At 45.2% G+C, this 16723-nt stretch overlaps 1 protein-coding gene across 1 annotated transcript in view; it reads left to right on the top strand.

Moving 5' to 3' along the window:
- The window catches only part of olfm3a (olfactomedin 3a), a 70358-nt gene that overhangs the window by 38676 nt on the left and 14959 nt on the right, over positions 1-16723 (top strand). Inside the window, exons 4-6 of the mRNA XM_072574910.1 lie at positions 4463-4618; positions 4693-4912; positions 6372-6478. Coding sequence (XP_072431011.1) covers positions 4463-4618; positions 4693-4912; positions 6372-6478 — 483 coding nt within the window. The remainder of the gene's footprint in view (positions 1-4462; positions 4619-4692; positions 4913-6371; positions 6479-16723) is intronic.

Raw genomic sequence — 16723 nt, 5'->3', positions numbered from 1 at the left:
GAAGGGGAGGGAGCAGGCAGTGCAGGGATCCCCTGTGGTCGTTCCCCTCAACAATAAGTATACCGCTTTGGATACTGTTGGGGGGGACGGCCTAGCAGGGGTAAGCTGCAGTGACCGGGTCTCTGGCAGGAGGTCTGGCTCTGAGGCCTAGAAGGGAAAGGGGGAGAGCGCTAGTTATAGGAGACTCTATAGTTAGAGGGACAGACAGGCGGTTCTGTGGACTTGGGCGAGACTCTCGGATGGTTTGTTGCCTCCCGGGTGCCAGGGTCCGAGACGTCTAGGACCGTGTCTTCAGAATCCTTAATGGGGAGGGTGTGCAGCCAGAAGTCGTGGTGCACATTGGCACCAACGACATAGGTAGGAAGAGGGGTGGGGAGGTCATTCAGGAGCTCAGGGAGTTAGGCTGGAAGCTAAAAGCTAGGACGGATAGAGTCGTCATCTCTAGGTTGTTGCCGGTGCCACGTGACAGTGAGGTAAGGAATAGGGAGAGAGTGAAGTTGAACACGTGGCTGCAAGGATGGTGTAGGAGGGAGGGCTTCAGGTATTTGGACAATTGGACTGCATTCTGGGGAAGGTGGGACCTGTACAAACAGGACGGGTTGCACCTGAACCAGAAGGGCACCAATATCCTGGGAGGTAGGTTTGCTAGCACTCTTTTGGGGGGAGGGGTTTAAACTAATTTGGCAGGGGGATGGGATCCGGACTTGTAGTCCAGCAAGTAGGTTAGCTGTTTTTCAGGATGTCCAAGAATGTAGGAAGGCTGTGGAGAAGGTAGCACTGACAGGGAATACTTGCGGACACAGAGATGGGCTCAAGTGTGTTTACTTCAACGCAAGGCGTATCAGAAATAAGATGGGTGAACTCAAGGCGTGGATCAGTACTTGGGACTACGATGTTGTGGCCATCACTGAAACGTGGATAGAAGAGGGACAGGAATGGTTGTTGGAGGTTCCTGGTTATAGATGTTTCAGTAAGATTAGGGGGGGTGTGGTAAAAAAGGAGGGGGGTGGTGTTGCTAATTAGAAATGGTATAACGGCTGCAGAAAGGCAGTTAGAGGGGGATTTGCCTTTGGAGGTAGTATGGGCTGAAGTCAGAAATAGGAAAGGAGCAGTCACCTTGTTGGGTGTTTACTATAGGCCCCCCAATAGCAGCAGAGATGTGGAGAAACAGATTGGGAAACAGATTTTGGAAAGGTGCAGAAGCCACAGGGTAGTAGTGATGGGTGATTTCAACTTCCCAAATATTGATTGGAAGCTCTTTAGATCAAGTAGATTGGACGGGGCGGTGTTTGTACAGTGTGTCCAGGAAGCTTTTCTAACTCAGTATGTAGATTGTCCGACCAGAGGGGAGGCCATATTGGATTTGGTACTTGGTAACGAACCGGGACAAGTGATGGGCTTGTTAGTGGGTGAGCATTTTGGTGATGGTGACCACAATTCTGTGACTTTCACCTTGGTTATGGAGAGAGATAGGTGCGTGCAACACGGCAGGTTTTACAATTGGGGGAAGGGAAATTACGATGCTGTAAGACAGGATCTGAGGAGCATAAATTGGGATCACAGACTGTCAGGGAAGGATGTCACTGAAATGTGGAACTTTTTCAAGGAACAGATACGAAATGTCCTTGATATGTATGTACCTGTCAGGCAGGAAAGAGATGGTCGTGTGAGGGAACCTTGGTTGACGAGGGAGGTTGAATGTCTTGTAAGGAGGAAGAAGGAGGCTTATATAAGGTTGAGGAAACAAGGTTCAGACAGAGCATTGGAGGGATACAGGATAGACAGGAGGGAGCTGAAGAAAGGGATTAGGAGAGCTAAGAGAGGGCATGAAAAATCTTTGGCGGGTAGGATCAAGAATAACCCCAAGGCCTTTTATGCGTATGTGAGAAACATGAGAATGACGAGAACGAGGGTAGGTCCGATCAAGGACAGTAGTGGGAGACTGTGTATTGAGTCGGAAGAGATGAGAGGTCTTGAATGAGTACTTTTCTTCAGTATTTACAAATGAGAGGGACCGTATTGTTGAAGAGGAGAGTATGAAACGGACTGGTAAGGTAGAGGAAATACTTGTTAGGAAGGAAGATGTGTTGGGCATTTTGAAAAACTTGAGGATAGACAAGTCCCCCGGACCTGACGGGATATATCCTAGGATTATGTGGGAAGCAAGAGAGGAAATTGCAGAACTGTTGGCAATGATCTTTTTGTCTTCACTGTCAATGGGGGTGGTGCCAGGGGACTGGAGAGTGGCGAATGTTGTGCCCCTGTTCAAAAAAGGGAATAAGGATAACCCCGGGAATTACAGGCCACTTAGTCTTACTTCAGTGGTAGGCAAAGTAATGGAAAGGGTACTGAGGGATAGGATTTATGAGTATCTGGAAAGACACTGCTTGATTAGGGACAGCCAGCACGGATTTGTGAAAGGTAGGTCTTGCCTTACAAGTCTTATTGAATTCTTTGAGGAGGTGACCAAGCATGTGGATGAGGGTAGAGCAGTGGATGTAGTTTACATGGATTTTAGTAAGGCATTTGATAAGGTTCCCCATGGTAGGCTTATGCAGAAAGTCAGGAGGCATGGGATAGTGGGAAATATGGCCAGTTGGATAGAAAACTTGCTAACCGGTCGAAGTCAGAGAGTGGTGGTAGATGGTAAATATTCAGCCTGGAGCCCAGTTACAAGTGGAATTCCGCAGGGATCAGTTCTAGGTCCTCTGCTGTTTGTAATTTTTATTAATGACTTAGAGGAGGGAGTCGAAGGGTGGGTCAGTAAATTTGCAGACGATACGAAGTTTGGTGGAGTTGTGGATCGTGAGGAGGGCATTTGTCGTTTGCAAAGGGACTTAGATATGATGCAGAGCTGGGCTGAGGAGTGGCAGATGGAGTTCAACCCTGTCAAATGTGAGGTTGTCCATTTTGGAAGGACAAATAAGAATGCGGAATACAGGGTTAATGGTAGGGTTCTTAGTAAGGTGGAGGAGCAGAGGGATCTTGGGGTCTATGTTCATAGCTCTTTGAATGTTGCCACTCAGGTGGATAGAGCTTGTAAGAAGGCCTATGGTGTATTAGCGTTCATTAGCAGAGGGATTGAATTCAAGAGTCGTGAGGTGATGTTGCAGCTGTACAGGACCTTAGCAAGGCCACATTTGGAATACGGTGTGCAGTTCTGGTCGCCTCACTTTAGGAAAGATGTGGAATCTTTGGAGAGGGTGCAGACGAGATTTACCAGGATGTTGCCTGGAATGGAGAATAGGTCGTACGAGGATAGGTTGAGAGTGCTAGGCCTTTTCTCATTGGAACGGCGAAGGATGAGGGGTGACTTGATAAATGATCAGGGGAATAGATAGAGTAGACAGTCAGAGACTTTTTCCCTGGATACAACAGAGCGTTACAAGGGGACATAAATTTAAGGTGAAGGGTGGAAGGTATAGGGGGGATGGCAGGGGTAGGTTCTTTACCCAGAGAGTGGTGGGAGCATGGAATGTGCTGCCTGTGGGAGTGGCAGAGTCAGAACCATTGGTGACCTTTAAGCAGCAATTGGATAGGTACATGGATAGGTGTTTAAACTAGGACAAATGTTCGGCACAACATCGTGGGCTGAAGGGCCTGCTCTGTGCTGTATTGTTCTGTGTTCTGTGTTCTATGTTCTTTCTAGCAAGCCTGTAATCCTCTAAAGCTGTGCTAGACCCTTGCTTCTTCCACCTTACGTAAGCTGCCTTCTTCCTTTTGACAAGAAGCTCCTCTGTAGTCGTCATCCAAGGCTCCATAACCTTACCGCTTCTTATCTGTCTTAGAGGAACAAATTTATGCATCACTCACAACAACTGCTCCTTAAACAGTTTCCAAATGTTTGCTCTGCCCTTTTTGTGGAACAACTGCTCCCAATCTGTACTTCCCAACTCTTGTCTGATAGCGTCATAATTTTCTTTTCCCCAATTAAATATTTTCCCATGGTAACTGCTCCTTTCCCACTCTATGGCTATGGTAAATGTGAGGCAGTTGTGGTCACTGTCACTAAAATGTTTTCCCAACGCAAGATCTGACACCTGTCCTGGCTCATCGCCGAGCATCAAATTCAAAATTGCTTCTCCCTTCGTCAGCCTGTCTACATACTGAGTAAGGAAACCCTCCTGAATGTACCTGACAAAAATGGCTCAATGCAAACCATCTGCACTAAGGAGGTTCCAGTCGATATTGGGAAAGTTGAAGTCACCCATAACAACAACCCCGCTACATCTGCATTTTTCCAAAATCTGCCGGCCTATGAGTTCTTCGATTTCCCTACTGCTATTAGGGGGTCTGTAGAAAAACCCCAATGCGGTAGCTGCTCCCTTGCTGTTCCTAACTTCCATCCATACTGACTAAGTATGAGAACTTACTGATCATGCAGCATACAGTTGTAAAAAAGTCTACCCTGTATTTAGTTTGCATTAGAGTGAATTTCTTCTCATTTGTCCTTTGATTAAAGGTGCAGAACATGTCTCAGTCTATTGAGGTCTTGAATCTGAGGACTCAAAGGGACTTTCAGTACGTGTTAAAAATGGAAACACAAATGAAAGGACTGAAGGGAAAATTTCGGCAGATTGAAGATGACCGGAAGACACTCCTAACAAAACATTTCCAGGTAGAATAGAATCTTTCACTCTTTGTGAAAAAACAAAAGCTGAATCTGGAATCCTGACTTGTGAAATTTTTCAGGAGCTGAAAGAAAAGATGGAAGAATTGCTGCCACTGATCCCTGTCCTGGAGCAATATAAAATGGACAGCAAGCTGATCAATCAGTTCAAAGATGAGGTGAGGAATTTGTCTATAGTGCTGACTGCGATCCAGCAGGACATTGGAGCTTATGACTATGAGGAGCTTCAGCACAGAGTTCTCAACTTGGAAAGTCGACTGCATGACTGCATGAAGAAACTATGTGAGTTTCCAATATTTACAACAGTAGCATTTCTCTGATGAAATTTTCATTGATTAGCAAGTGTAACTGACCATAGTCTTGAAGGCTAAGTCTGGCATTTCATAATCACCTGAATCACAGGGATGGGTCACCACTCAGCACATGAGGCTACCTCCTGAACTGGAGAAAGTATACTCCAATTCTAGTGACATGCTTTTCTGCTTATTGTTTTATATGTTTCCTTCTCAAATCTTCATTTATTTTTAAGCAATGATAAATGGGTTTTCACGTTGCCTTCGTCTACACTGATGACCAGAAGATGTAGGAGCTGAAGTAGGCCATTCAGTCCATCAAATCTGTGCCACCATTCAATGAGATCATGGCTGATCTGATAATCTTCAACTCCACTTTTCTGCCTTATCCCCATAATTCTTGATTCCAATCCTGATTAAAACTATGATGAGTCTGGCATGAAGGAATAGGAATGGCAGAATCTGACTGACCTCAGTAACCAATGCAAATATTACAAGGCCAGGAATTGCTAAATGTTCATGATCCAATAATAATTGAGGTTTTGACAATCAAATTGATCCATCTTTCTCTGAGTCTCCAATAGTCCCAGACATGAAGAGAGAAAAGGTCCCCCCCTCATCCCCCCATCCCAGTGAAAGACAGCTTTGGGAAACATTGATCCAAAGTCCCCTATTCCTCCTGAACTTGCTGTATCTCCACATGTCACACGTCCAATTACTCAGATCCCGGAACCCAAAATGTAATTTCCTGCGAGAAATCGCTCTCATTTCCAATTGAATGAATCAACATGAAAAGCCTCTACTGTCTCTGTAGGGAGCCTGCTCCAACGATTAACCACTATTGCACTGGAATGTTAGCTTTTAATTTAGCCCAATTGGGTGAGTGTGAACATTTTTTCCAGTGTGGTCTACTCAGGAGAATATGAAATTATTTTAGTTTTGTAGTCAGACTGAAGTGTGTATTTTTTTTAGATTAGATTAGATTACTTACAGTGTGGAAACAGGCCCTTCGGCCCAACAAGTCCACACCGCCCCGCCGAAGCGTAACCCACCCATACCCCTACATCTACATTTACCCCTTACCTAACACTAGGGGCAATTTAGCATGGCCAATTCACCTGACCCTGCACATCTTTGGACTGTGGGAGGAAACCGGAGCACCCGGAGGAAACCCACGCAGACACGGGGAGAACGTGCAAACTCCACACAGTCAGTCGCCTGAGGCGGGAATTGAACCCGGGTCTCAGGCGCTGTGAGGCAGCAGTGCTAACCACTGTGCCACCGTGCCGCCCACTTTTTCCAAATAACCTTCGTCTGGACTGTAACATTCCTGTGATTCTGTAATTGTTCTCTCCAAGTTTAGGAGACAATGTTTTCCAACAATGTAAGCAGCCTGCACTCTCCTTCATTCTGAGCGTAACTAAGCAATTTATTGGTTGTTCTTCCAGCATGTGGCAAGTTGATGAAGATCAGCCTCCCCATGACAATCAAAACCTCGGGAACCAGATTCGGAGCATGGATGATGGACCCCTTGGCAGCAGAGAAAGAAAATAAGGTTTGTGGACCATTGGAGTAAAATTGCTCCAAAGCAGGTATTAAAGGAGTGAATGGATTATCAGTTGTTGGGAAGTAGCATTCCACAAAGATTGGTGTTGTTCATGATTTATATTACTGACAATTTCAAAATTTGTAGGCGACACAGTGGCTCAGTGGTTAGCACTGCTGCCTCACAGCGCCAGGGACCCAGGTTCGATTCCAGCCTCGGGTGACTGTCTGTGTGGAGTTTGCACATTCTCCTCGTGTCTGCGTGGGTTTCTCCAGGTGCTCCGGTTTCCTTCCACAAACCAAAGATGTGTTTTTCATTCAAATGAATTGGCCATGCTAAATTGCCTGTAGTGTTAGGTGCATTAGTGGGTGGGTTACTCTTCGGAAGGTTAGTGTGAACTTGTTGGGCAGAAGGGTCTGTTTACATCTTGTGAATGACATCAAATTGGGGATATAGAGGTAGTACAGAGATAAATCACAACCAAATGCAGGAAGTCAAATACATAAACTTGCAGAATGTGAGTCTAATTGGAATCATGATATAGATAAGTATAAGCTGGAACAACTTGACCTGAAGAATTCAAAAGAATATTAATGAACAAGATGGGTTTTGGAAACAATAAATGATAGCTTTCATGGTCACCATTACTGAAACTCACTTTTCAGTATTGTTATGAATGGAAATTACTTTGGTAATTACTTCACATTGGAGGATTTGGAACCAGGGCTCAATGGTGATACTTCAAACTTCTAAATCATCAAATCAGGGACATTACAACCACAGCATCATCTCCCTCACAGCTCAGGCAGTATGTGCCTAAATCAGGTCAAGGGATAGAGAGATCTAAAGATAGAAAGATCACTAAAAGTAGCAACAAAGGTTAATATAAATATAAAATACAAAACAAGCACTGGGATTCATTTTTAAAAAGATGTGAAAATCAAAGAGGTTAAAATTAATGTAACCCTTATTTAGGCCATACTTGGAGTACTATGAACAGTTCTGGTCACCGTGTTATAAACAAAAATGTCCAACTGTTGGAGAAGGTGTGAAAATGGGCGGCACGGTGGCACAGTGGTTAGCACTGCTGCCTCACAGCGCCAGAGATCCGGGTTCATTTCCCGCCTCAGGCGACTAACTGTGTGGAGTTTGCACGTTCTCCCCGTGTCTGCGTGGGTTTCCTCCGGGTGCTCCGGTTTCCTCCCACAGTCCAAAGATGTGCGGGTCAGGTGAATTGGCCATGCTAAATTACCCGTAGTGTTAGGTAGGGGTAGATGTAGGGGTATGGGTGGGTTGCGCTTTGGCGGGGCGGTGTGGACTTGTTGGGCCGAAGGGCCTGTTTCCACACCGTAAGTAATCTAATCTAATCTAATGATGTCAGAACTAAGCTGAATGGCAACACACTTAGTTTAGATCAGGAAACAAGCAAAGCAAATTGTGTCATAAGTGAGTAAGTCAAGGCTGAATGGCCTTTAATTTAATGCTAGGAATATTAGAGGTAAGACAGATATGATAAGGGTATGGATTGACACATGGTACTGTGACGTTGTTGCAATAACAGAGCTATGGAGTTTACCTCGACCACTGTCCCAGGCAGTGCATTCCAAATCCAAACAACTCTTTGAACCAAGAGGTTTCTCCTCACCTCACTCCCAGCTCTTTTGCTAAAATTGTGAAATTTTGAAATTGTGACCCATTTGTTGATATACCAACTAGTGGAAACATAATATCCTTCTTTACCTTGTTAATATTGTTTATAACTTTATGGTATCAATAAAGGTTACCTCTTAACCAGTTCTGGTAATGTTTCAATTCCAGTGATAGTTTAAGTCTGCTAACTTCCCACAAATACTACCAGACTTGTTACTGAGTTTCACTGGCAATCTGTTTTTGTTTCACATCTACAGAAGCCACATTCGTCTGTTTTGCTTTAGTGTTCACCCTTTAATCTTCTATCCTCCAAGGAGAATGAGGCCAATTTCCCTAATTTTTCATTGAATCTAAAATCTCTCATTCCTGGTATCATTACAGTAAACCTTCACTGCACTCTCTTCAGGGGCTTCAACATTCTTCCTTAAATAAGGTTCCCAGAATGAACACACTACTCCAAATGTCATACAGCAAAGAAAAGGTCCTTCGAGTCTGCACCAAAAATAACTACCACTAAAGTAGTGGTACCACGATGTTGTGGCTATTACAGAGACATGGCTAGATCAGGGACAGGATTGGCTGTTGCAGGTTCCAGGGTTGAAATGTTTGAGTAGGGTCAGAGGTGGGGGCAAAAGAGGGGGGGTGTGGCTTTGCTTGTCAAAGATAGTATTACAGCGGTGGAAAGGAAGATGGACGAAGATTTGCCATCTGAGGTAGTTTGGGTGGAGGTTAGGAATAGGAGAGGTGAGGTCACCCTGTTAGGAGTCTTTTACAGGCCTCCTAATAGTCCTAGAATCGTTGAAGAAAGGATTGTGAAGATGATTCAGGAGAAGAGCGACAGTAATAGGGTGATTGTTATGGGAGACTTTAACTTTCCTGATATTGATTGGGAAAGCTATAGCTCAAGTTCGTTAGATGGGTCAGTGTTTGTGCAATGTGTGCAGGAGAGTTTCCTGACACAATATGTAGATAAGCCAACAAGAGGTGAGGCCATACTGGATTTGGTTCTGGGTAACGAACCAGGCCAGGTATTAGAACTAGAGGTAGGTGAGCACTTTGGGGATAGTGACCACAATTCGGTGATTTTTACTCTCGTGATGGAGAGGGATAAGTGTGTACTACAAGGCAAGAGTTATAGCTGGGGGCAGGGAAATTATGATGCGTTGAGGCATGACTTAGGATGTGTGGATTGGAAAAGTAGATTCCAAGGCAAGAGCGTAATTGATATGTGGAACTTGTTCAAGGAGCAACTATTGAATGTCCTTGATAAGTACGTACCTATCAGGCAGGGAGGAAAGGGTCGTGTGAGGGAGCCGTGGTTTAATAAGGAGTTGGAATCCCTTGTTAAACGGAAGAGGGCGGCCTTTGTAAAGATGAGGCGTGAAGGTTCAATAGGGGCAATTGAGAGTTATAAGGTAGCCCGGAAGGACCTGAAGAGAGAGCTAAGAGCAGCAAGGAGGGGACATGAAAGGTCCTTAGTTGGTAGGATTAGGGAAAACCCTAAGGCTTTCTATAGGTATGTTAGGAATAAAAGAATGACTAGGGAAGGAATAGGTCCAATCAAGGATAGTAATGGGAAGTTGCGTGTGGAGGCTGAAGAGATTGGGGAGGCGCTGAATGAATACTTTTCGTCAGTATTCACTCAGGAACAGGACATTGTTGTCGATATAAATACTGAGGCACGAATAAGTAGAATGGATGGCTTTGAGATATGTAGAGAAGAGGTGTTGGAAATTCTGGCAAGGGTGAAAATAGATAAGTCCCCTGGGCCTGATGGTATTTATCCTAGGATTCTCTGGGAAGCAAGGGAGGAGATTGCAGAGCCATTGGCCTTGATTTTTGTGTCCTCTTTGTCGACAGGAGTAGTGCCAGAGGACTGGAGGCTAGCAAACGTGGTTCCCTTGTTCAAGAAGGGGAGTAGGGATAATCCTAGTAACTATAGGCCAGTGAGTCTCACTTCTGTTGTGGGCAAAGTCTTAGAGAGAATTGTAAGGGATAGGATTTATGCACATCTGGATAAGAGTGATGTGATCAAGGATAGTCAGCATGGTTTTGTGAAGGGCAGGTCGTGCCTCACAAACCTTATTGAATTCTTTGAGAAGGTGACTAAGGAGGTAGATGAGGGGAAAGCGGTAGATGTGGTATATATGGATTTTAGTAAGGCGTTTGATAAGGTCCCCCATGCCTACTGCAGAAAATACAGAGATATGGCATTGAAGGTGAGTTGGAGGTTTGGATTAGGAATTGGCTCTCTGGAAGAAGACAGAGGGTAGTAGTTGATGGCAAAGGTTCATCTTGGAGTGCCATCACTAGCGGTGTTCCGCAAGGATCTGTTTTGGGACCATTGCTGTTTGTCATTTTTATAAATGACCTGGAGGAAGGGTTAGAAGGTTGGGTGAGCAAGGTTGCGGATGATACGAAAGTCGGAGGAGTTGTAGACAGTGAGGAAGGATATGGCAGGTTACAGCGGGATATAGAGAAGCTGCAGAGCTGGGCAGAAAGGTGGCAAATGGAGTTCAATGTAGCTAAGTGTGAAGTGATTCACTTTGGTAAGAGTAATAAAAAGATGGATTACTGGGCTAATGGTAGACTACTTGGTAGTGTGGAAGAGCAGAGGGATCTTGGTGTCCATGTACACAGATCTCTGAAAGTTGCCACCCAGGTAAATAGTGCAGTGAAGAAGGCATATGGCGTACTGGCTTTTATTGGTAGAGGAATTGAGTTCCGGAGTCCTGAGGTCATGCTGCAGTTGTATAAGACTCTGGTGCGGCCGCATCTGGAATATTGTGTGCAGTTTTGGTCGCCATACTATAGGAAGGATGTGGAGGCACTGGAACGGGTGCAGAGGAAGTTTACCAGGATGTTGCCTGGTATGGTAGGAAAATCCTATGAGGAAAGGCTGAGGCACTTGGGGTTGTTTTCATTGGAGAAAAGAAGGTTTAGGGGTGATTTGATAGAGGTGTACAAGATGATTAGGGGGTTAGATCGGGTTGACAGTGAGAACCTTTTTCCACGTATGGAGTCAGCGATTACAAGGGGGCATAGCTTTAAATTAAGGGGGGGTAGATATAGGACTGATGTTAGGGGTAGGTTCTTCACTCAGCGAGTCGTAAGTTCATGGAATGCCCTGCCAGTAGCAGTAGTGGACTCTCCCTCTTTATGGGTATTTAAGCGGGCATTGGATAGGTATATGGAGGATAGTGGGTTAGTGTAGGTTAGGTGGGCTTTGATCGGCGCAACATCGAGGGCTGAAGGGCCTGTACTGCGCTGTATTCTTCTATGTTCTATGTTCTATGTTCTAAAGGTGCACTAATCCAAACTTCCAGCACTGTCTCATATTCTTCAGTGTTATTATATTTCAAGTGCTCATCCAGATATTTTTTAAAGGTTGTAAGGTTTCTGGCCTCAGCTACCTTCCCATGCAGTGTATTCCAGGTTCCCACCACACTCTGAGTGAAAAGGTTTTTTTCTCAAATCCCCTCTGAATCTACTGCCCCTTACCCTAGAACTATGCCCTCTTGTAGTTGACCCCTTAACCAGCAGCTGCTCTCTATTCACCCTCATATTCTTAATATACCTCAATCAAGTGTCCCCTCAGTCTTCTCTGCTCTAAAGAAAACAATCCAAACTTATCCAATATCTCCGTGTAGCTTAATTTCTCCATCCCAGACAACATCCTGGTGACCCTTCATTGTACCTCCTCTAGTGCTATCACATCCTTCCTGTAGCAAGGTGACCATAACTGCATACAGTACTGTTCTGAACCCAACATGGCTTGACCAATGCTTTGTAGAGGTATAGCATCATTCCTTGCATTTATACTCTATGCCTCTATTTATAAATCCAAGAATCCCATAAATCTTCTTAACAATAATTAGGTAATTATATGAGGGGATTTCAACAACTCCAATATTAATTGGGATAATCATAGTCTAAAGAGTATAGAAGGGGCATATTTCTTGAAATATATACAGCAAAGCTTTCTGAATCACCGTGTAAATGCTCCTGTAAGGGAGGGTGCATTTCTGGTCCTAATTCTGAGGAACAAAGCCAAACAGGTGTTTGAGGTGAGAATGGAATAGCACTTTTGTAATAATGACCACATTACTGCACGTTTTAAGTTGATTATGGGAAAGGAGAAAGAAGGTCTCCAAGAAAGGGCTTTGGAATGGGGTAAAGCATATTTTATTAAAATAAGGGGAGGTAATGGCCTAGTAGTATTACCAGTAGAATATTAGTTCATAAACTCAGCTAATAATCTGAGGACCTGGATTCGAAACCCACCACAGCAGATGGTAGAATTTGAATTCAATGAAAAATGTCTGGAAGGGAGCATCTGCTAAAGCCCATGAGTCCATTGTTGATTGTTGGGAAAGCCCATTTGGTTCATCAATGCCCTTCAGGGAAGGAATTCTGCCATTCTCACCTGGTCTGCCCTACAGGTAACTCCAGAACAAGAGCAATCTGGCTGACTCTTAACTGCCCTCTGAAATGGCATTGCAAGCCACTTGGTTGTATCAGTCTGATGAAGTATGCGGCTGCAGATTCATCTGTCCATTGGTAAGAGTATTGATAAGAGTGACCATTGCACAGTCCTTATGGAAACTAAGACCCACTTTCACATCCGGAATATCTTCCATCGCGTTAGTTGCTAATACAACAGACTTTAAACAGATCTAGCAACTCAAGACTGGGATTCCATGAGGCATTATGGGCCATTCATAGCAGCAGAAATGTACTCTATCACAATCTGCAACGTCAATGCCTAACATATCCCCCACTCAACCATTACTATCAAGCCAGAGAATCAACTCTGGTTCAATGGAGAGTGCAGGGGGAATGCCAGGAGCAGCACCAGGCATACCTGAAGATGTGATGTCAACCTGGTGAAGCCACCAAACAGGACTGCTTGCCTGCCAAACAATATAAGCATCAAGTGATGGACAGAGCTAAGCATTATGGGCAGCATAGTGGCTCAGTGGTTAGCACTGCTGCCTCACAGTGGCAGAGACACGGGTTCAATTCCAGCCTGGGGTGACTGTCTGTTTGGAGTTTGTATGTTCGCACGGTGTCTCCATGGGTTTTCTCTGAGTGCTCCAGTTCCTCCCACAATTCAAAGATGCGCAGGTTAGGTGAATTGCCTATAGTGTTCAGGGATGTGTAGGCTAGGTGCATTAGTCAGGGGAAATGTACAGTAATAGTGTAAGAGAATGGGTTTGAGTGGGATACCCTTTTGAGGGTCAGTGTAGACTTGTTGGGCCTAATGGCCTGTTTCCACACTGTAGGGATTTTTAATAGGGTGGCACGGTGGCTCAATGGTTAGCACTGCTGCCTCATAGCACCAGGGTCCCAGGTTCGATTCCAGTCTCAGGTGACTGTCTGTGTGGGGTTTGCACGTTCTCACTGTGTCTGCGTGGGTTTCCTCTGGGTGTTCCAGGTTCCTCCCACAGTCTAAAGATGTGTGGGTCAGGTGAATTGGCCATGCTAAATTGCCCATAGTGTAAGGTGCATTAGTCAGAGGGAAATGGGTCTGGGTGGGTTACTCTTCGAAGGGTCATGTGGACTTGTTGGGCTGAAGGGCCTGTTTCCACACTGTAGGGAATCTAATCTAATCCCACAATCAACGGATCAGATCTAGGCTCTGCAGTCCTGCCACATCCAGTCATGAATGGTGGTGGATAACTAAACAACTCACTGGAGGAGGAGGATGGGGAGTTTCCATAAATATTGCTATCCTCAATGATGGAAGAGCCCAGCACATTAGTGCAAAAGATAGGTTGAAGCATTCACAACAATCTTCAGCAGAAATGCCGAGTGAATGATCCATCTTGGCCTTCTCTAGTAGTCCCCAGCATCACAGATATCAGTCTTCAGCCAATTTGATTTACTTCACATGATAGGCAATAGTACTGAAGACTTGTGCTCCAGAACTTGCTGCTCCCTAGCCAAGCTGTTCCAGTACATTTACAACACTGGCATCTACTCAACAATGTGAAAAATTACCCAGATATGTTCTGTGCACAAAAAACACAACAAATCCAACCTAGCCAGCTCCTGTCCCATCAGATTACTGGCTACTACTACCTGCTGCAGCCTACATGCCCTTGTCTACCTTATCTGGAAGGAGGAGAGCATCCCAGGAGAGCTCCAAGATGCCACAGTCCTGAGTATTTTCAAAAAAAAGGGAATGAGTCCAACTGTGGTAATGACAGTAGAATCTACCTACTATCAACCATTGGAAAAGTCATCAGCAAGGTTCTCCACAAGCATGTCCTCCCTGTGGCTGAGGTATTCCTCCTGGAATCGTAGTGTGGCTTCTGGCCACAGAGGGGCACAATGGATATAGAGTCATAGTCAAAGAGATGTACAGCACAGAAACAGATCTTTCAGTCCAACTTGTCCATGGCGACCAGTTAGCCTAACCTAATCTAGTCCCATTTGCCAGTACTTGGCTCATATCCCTCTAAACCCTTTCTATTCGTATACCCATCCAGATGCCTCTTAAATGTTTAATTGTACCAGCCTCTACCACTTCTTCTGGCAGCTCATTCCATACACGCACCACCTTCTGCGTGAAAAAGTTGCCCCTTAGGTCGCTTTTATATCTTTCCCCTCTCACCCTAAACCTATGCCCTCTAGTTCTAGACTCCCCCATTCCAGAGAAAAGACGTTGTCTATTTATCCTATCCATGCCCTTCATGATTTTATAAACCTCTATAAGGTCACCCCTCAGCCTTCAATGCTCCAGGGAAAACAGCCCCAGCCTATTCAATCACTTCCTATAGCTCAAATCCTCCAAACCTGGCAACATCCTTGTAAATCTTTTCTGAACCCTTTCAAGTTTCACAACATCCTTCCGATAGGATGGAGACCTGAATTGCCCGCAATATTCCAAAAGTGGCCTAACCAATGTCCTGTACAGCCGCAATATGACCTCCCAACTCCTATACTCAATGCTCTGACCAATAAAGGAAAGCATATCAATTGCCTTCTTCACTATCCTATCCACCTGCAACTCTACTTCAAGAAACTATGAACCCGCACTCCAAGGTCTCTTTATTCAGCAACACTTCCTAGGGACCTTACTATTAAGTGTGTAAGTCCTGCTCTGTTTTGCTTTTCCAAAATGCCGCACCTCATATTTATCTAAATTAAACTCCATCTGCCACTCCCCAGCCAGTTGGCCCAACTGATCAAGATCCTGTTGTACTCTGACGTAACCTTCTTTGCTGTCCACTACACTTCCAATTTTGGTGTCATCAGTAAACTTACTAACTATACCTCCTATGTTCACATCCAAATCATGATTTTCACCATGTGACAGCTGCAAGAGAAAAGAGCCTACCCATGTACAAGGCCATCTTTGACCTTACAAAGGCCTTTGACACCATCACCCAGGAAGCATTATGAAGTGTCCTTCTCCACTTTAGTTGCATCACAAAGTTTGTCATCAAGTCACTGTTCTGCTCCACAATGACTTGGAAGTCGTGGTAATGACAAATGGCTCCATCACCAACCCATTCCCCATTCGGACCGGTGTCAAGCATGGCTGTGTCATTGTCCTAATACTGTTCCCGTTCTACCTCGCTGCAATGCTTTACCTCACTGCCGACAAGCTCCCCGCTGGAGTGGGGCTAACCTGCAGAACCAGCAGGAAATTATTCAACCTCCCCCCACCTTCAAATCAAAACCAAAGTCACCACAACCAGTATCATTGAGCTGCAGTACCCAGATGATACTTATGTATGTGCAAAGTCAGAGGATGACCTCCAGACCATCATCAGCACCTTTACAAAGGCATGGGCCTCACCCTGAACATCCACGTGATCCACTAACGTGGCGTGGCATTATGGAATGAACCCCTAACTATCAATGTCCACGGGGAGGTCTTTGAGAACACTGGCCATTTCCAATACCTTGGGAGTGTCCTGCAGACCAATGCACTTATTGATGAAGAGATCCAACACCGTCTCCAGTGCACAGTGTCTGAGGAAAAGAGTGTTCTAAGACAGCAACGTCAGATTCAATACAAAACTCCTGGTTTACAGAGCTGTGGTGATTTCCACCTTCCTATATGGCTCTAGGACATGTACTGTCTACAGCAGACATCTCAAGGCGCTGGACCAGTCCCACCAGCGCTGCCTGCACAATGTCCTGTGAATCCACTTGTCCTTGACCAGGCCAACCTCCTCAGCACTGAGGCACTGACCACCCTTCATTGGCTGTGATGGGCTGGGCATGTCATCCACATGACTGATACTAGACTCCCCAAGCAGATGCTCTATTCCCAGCTCCAAAACAGCAACCAAGCCCCAGGTAGACAGAGGAAGTGAGGCTTCAGGCCTCACTGGCCAAGTGAGGCATTCCGACAGACACCTGGGAATTACTGGCCCAAGACTGTCCAAAATGGAGAAGGCGCATCTGGGAAGGCGTCGAGACTTGCCGTCAGGAAATAACAGAAGTCAGGCAAAAACAGAATATGGAACACAATGTCACGCTAATGCCTCACCCACTCCTTCCCATGATCACCTTCTGTCCTGAGTGTAGTAGAGTCTGCGGAAGCTGCATCAGTTTGCACAGCCACCTATAGACTTGTCCTGAGAA

This window comes from Chiloscyllium punctatum, chromosome 7 (genome assembly GCF_047496795.1).
Source record: "Chiloscyllium punctatum isolate Juve2018m chromosome 7, sChiPun1.3, whole genome shotgun sequence".
In the NCBI taxonomy this organism is placed as follows: Eukaryota; Metazoa; Chordata; class Chondrichthyes; order Orectolobiformes; family Hemiscylliidae; genus Chiloscyllium; species Chiloscyllium punctatum.
The sequence above is the reverse complement of the archived record's forward strand: the minus strand, read 5'-3'. Positions and strand labels throughout refer to the sequence as shown.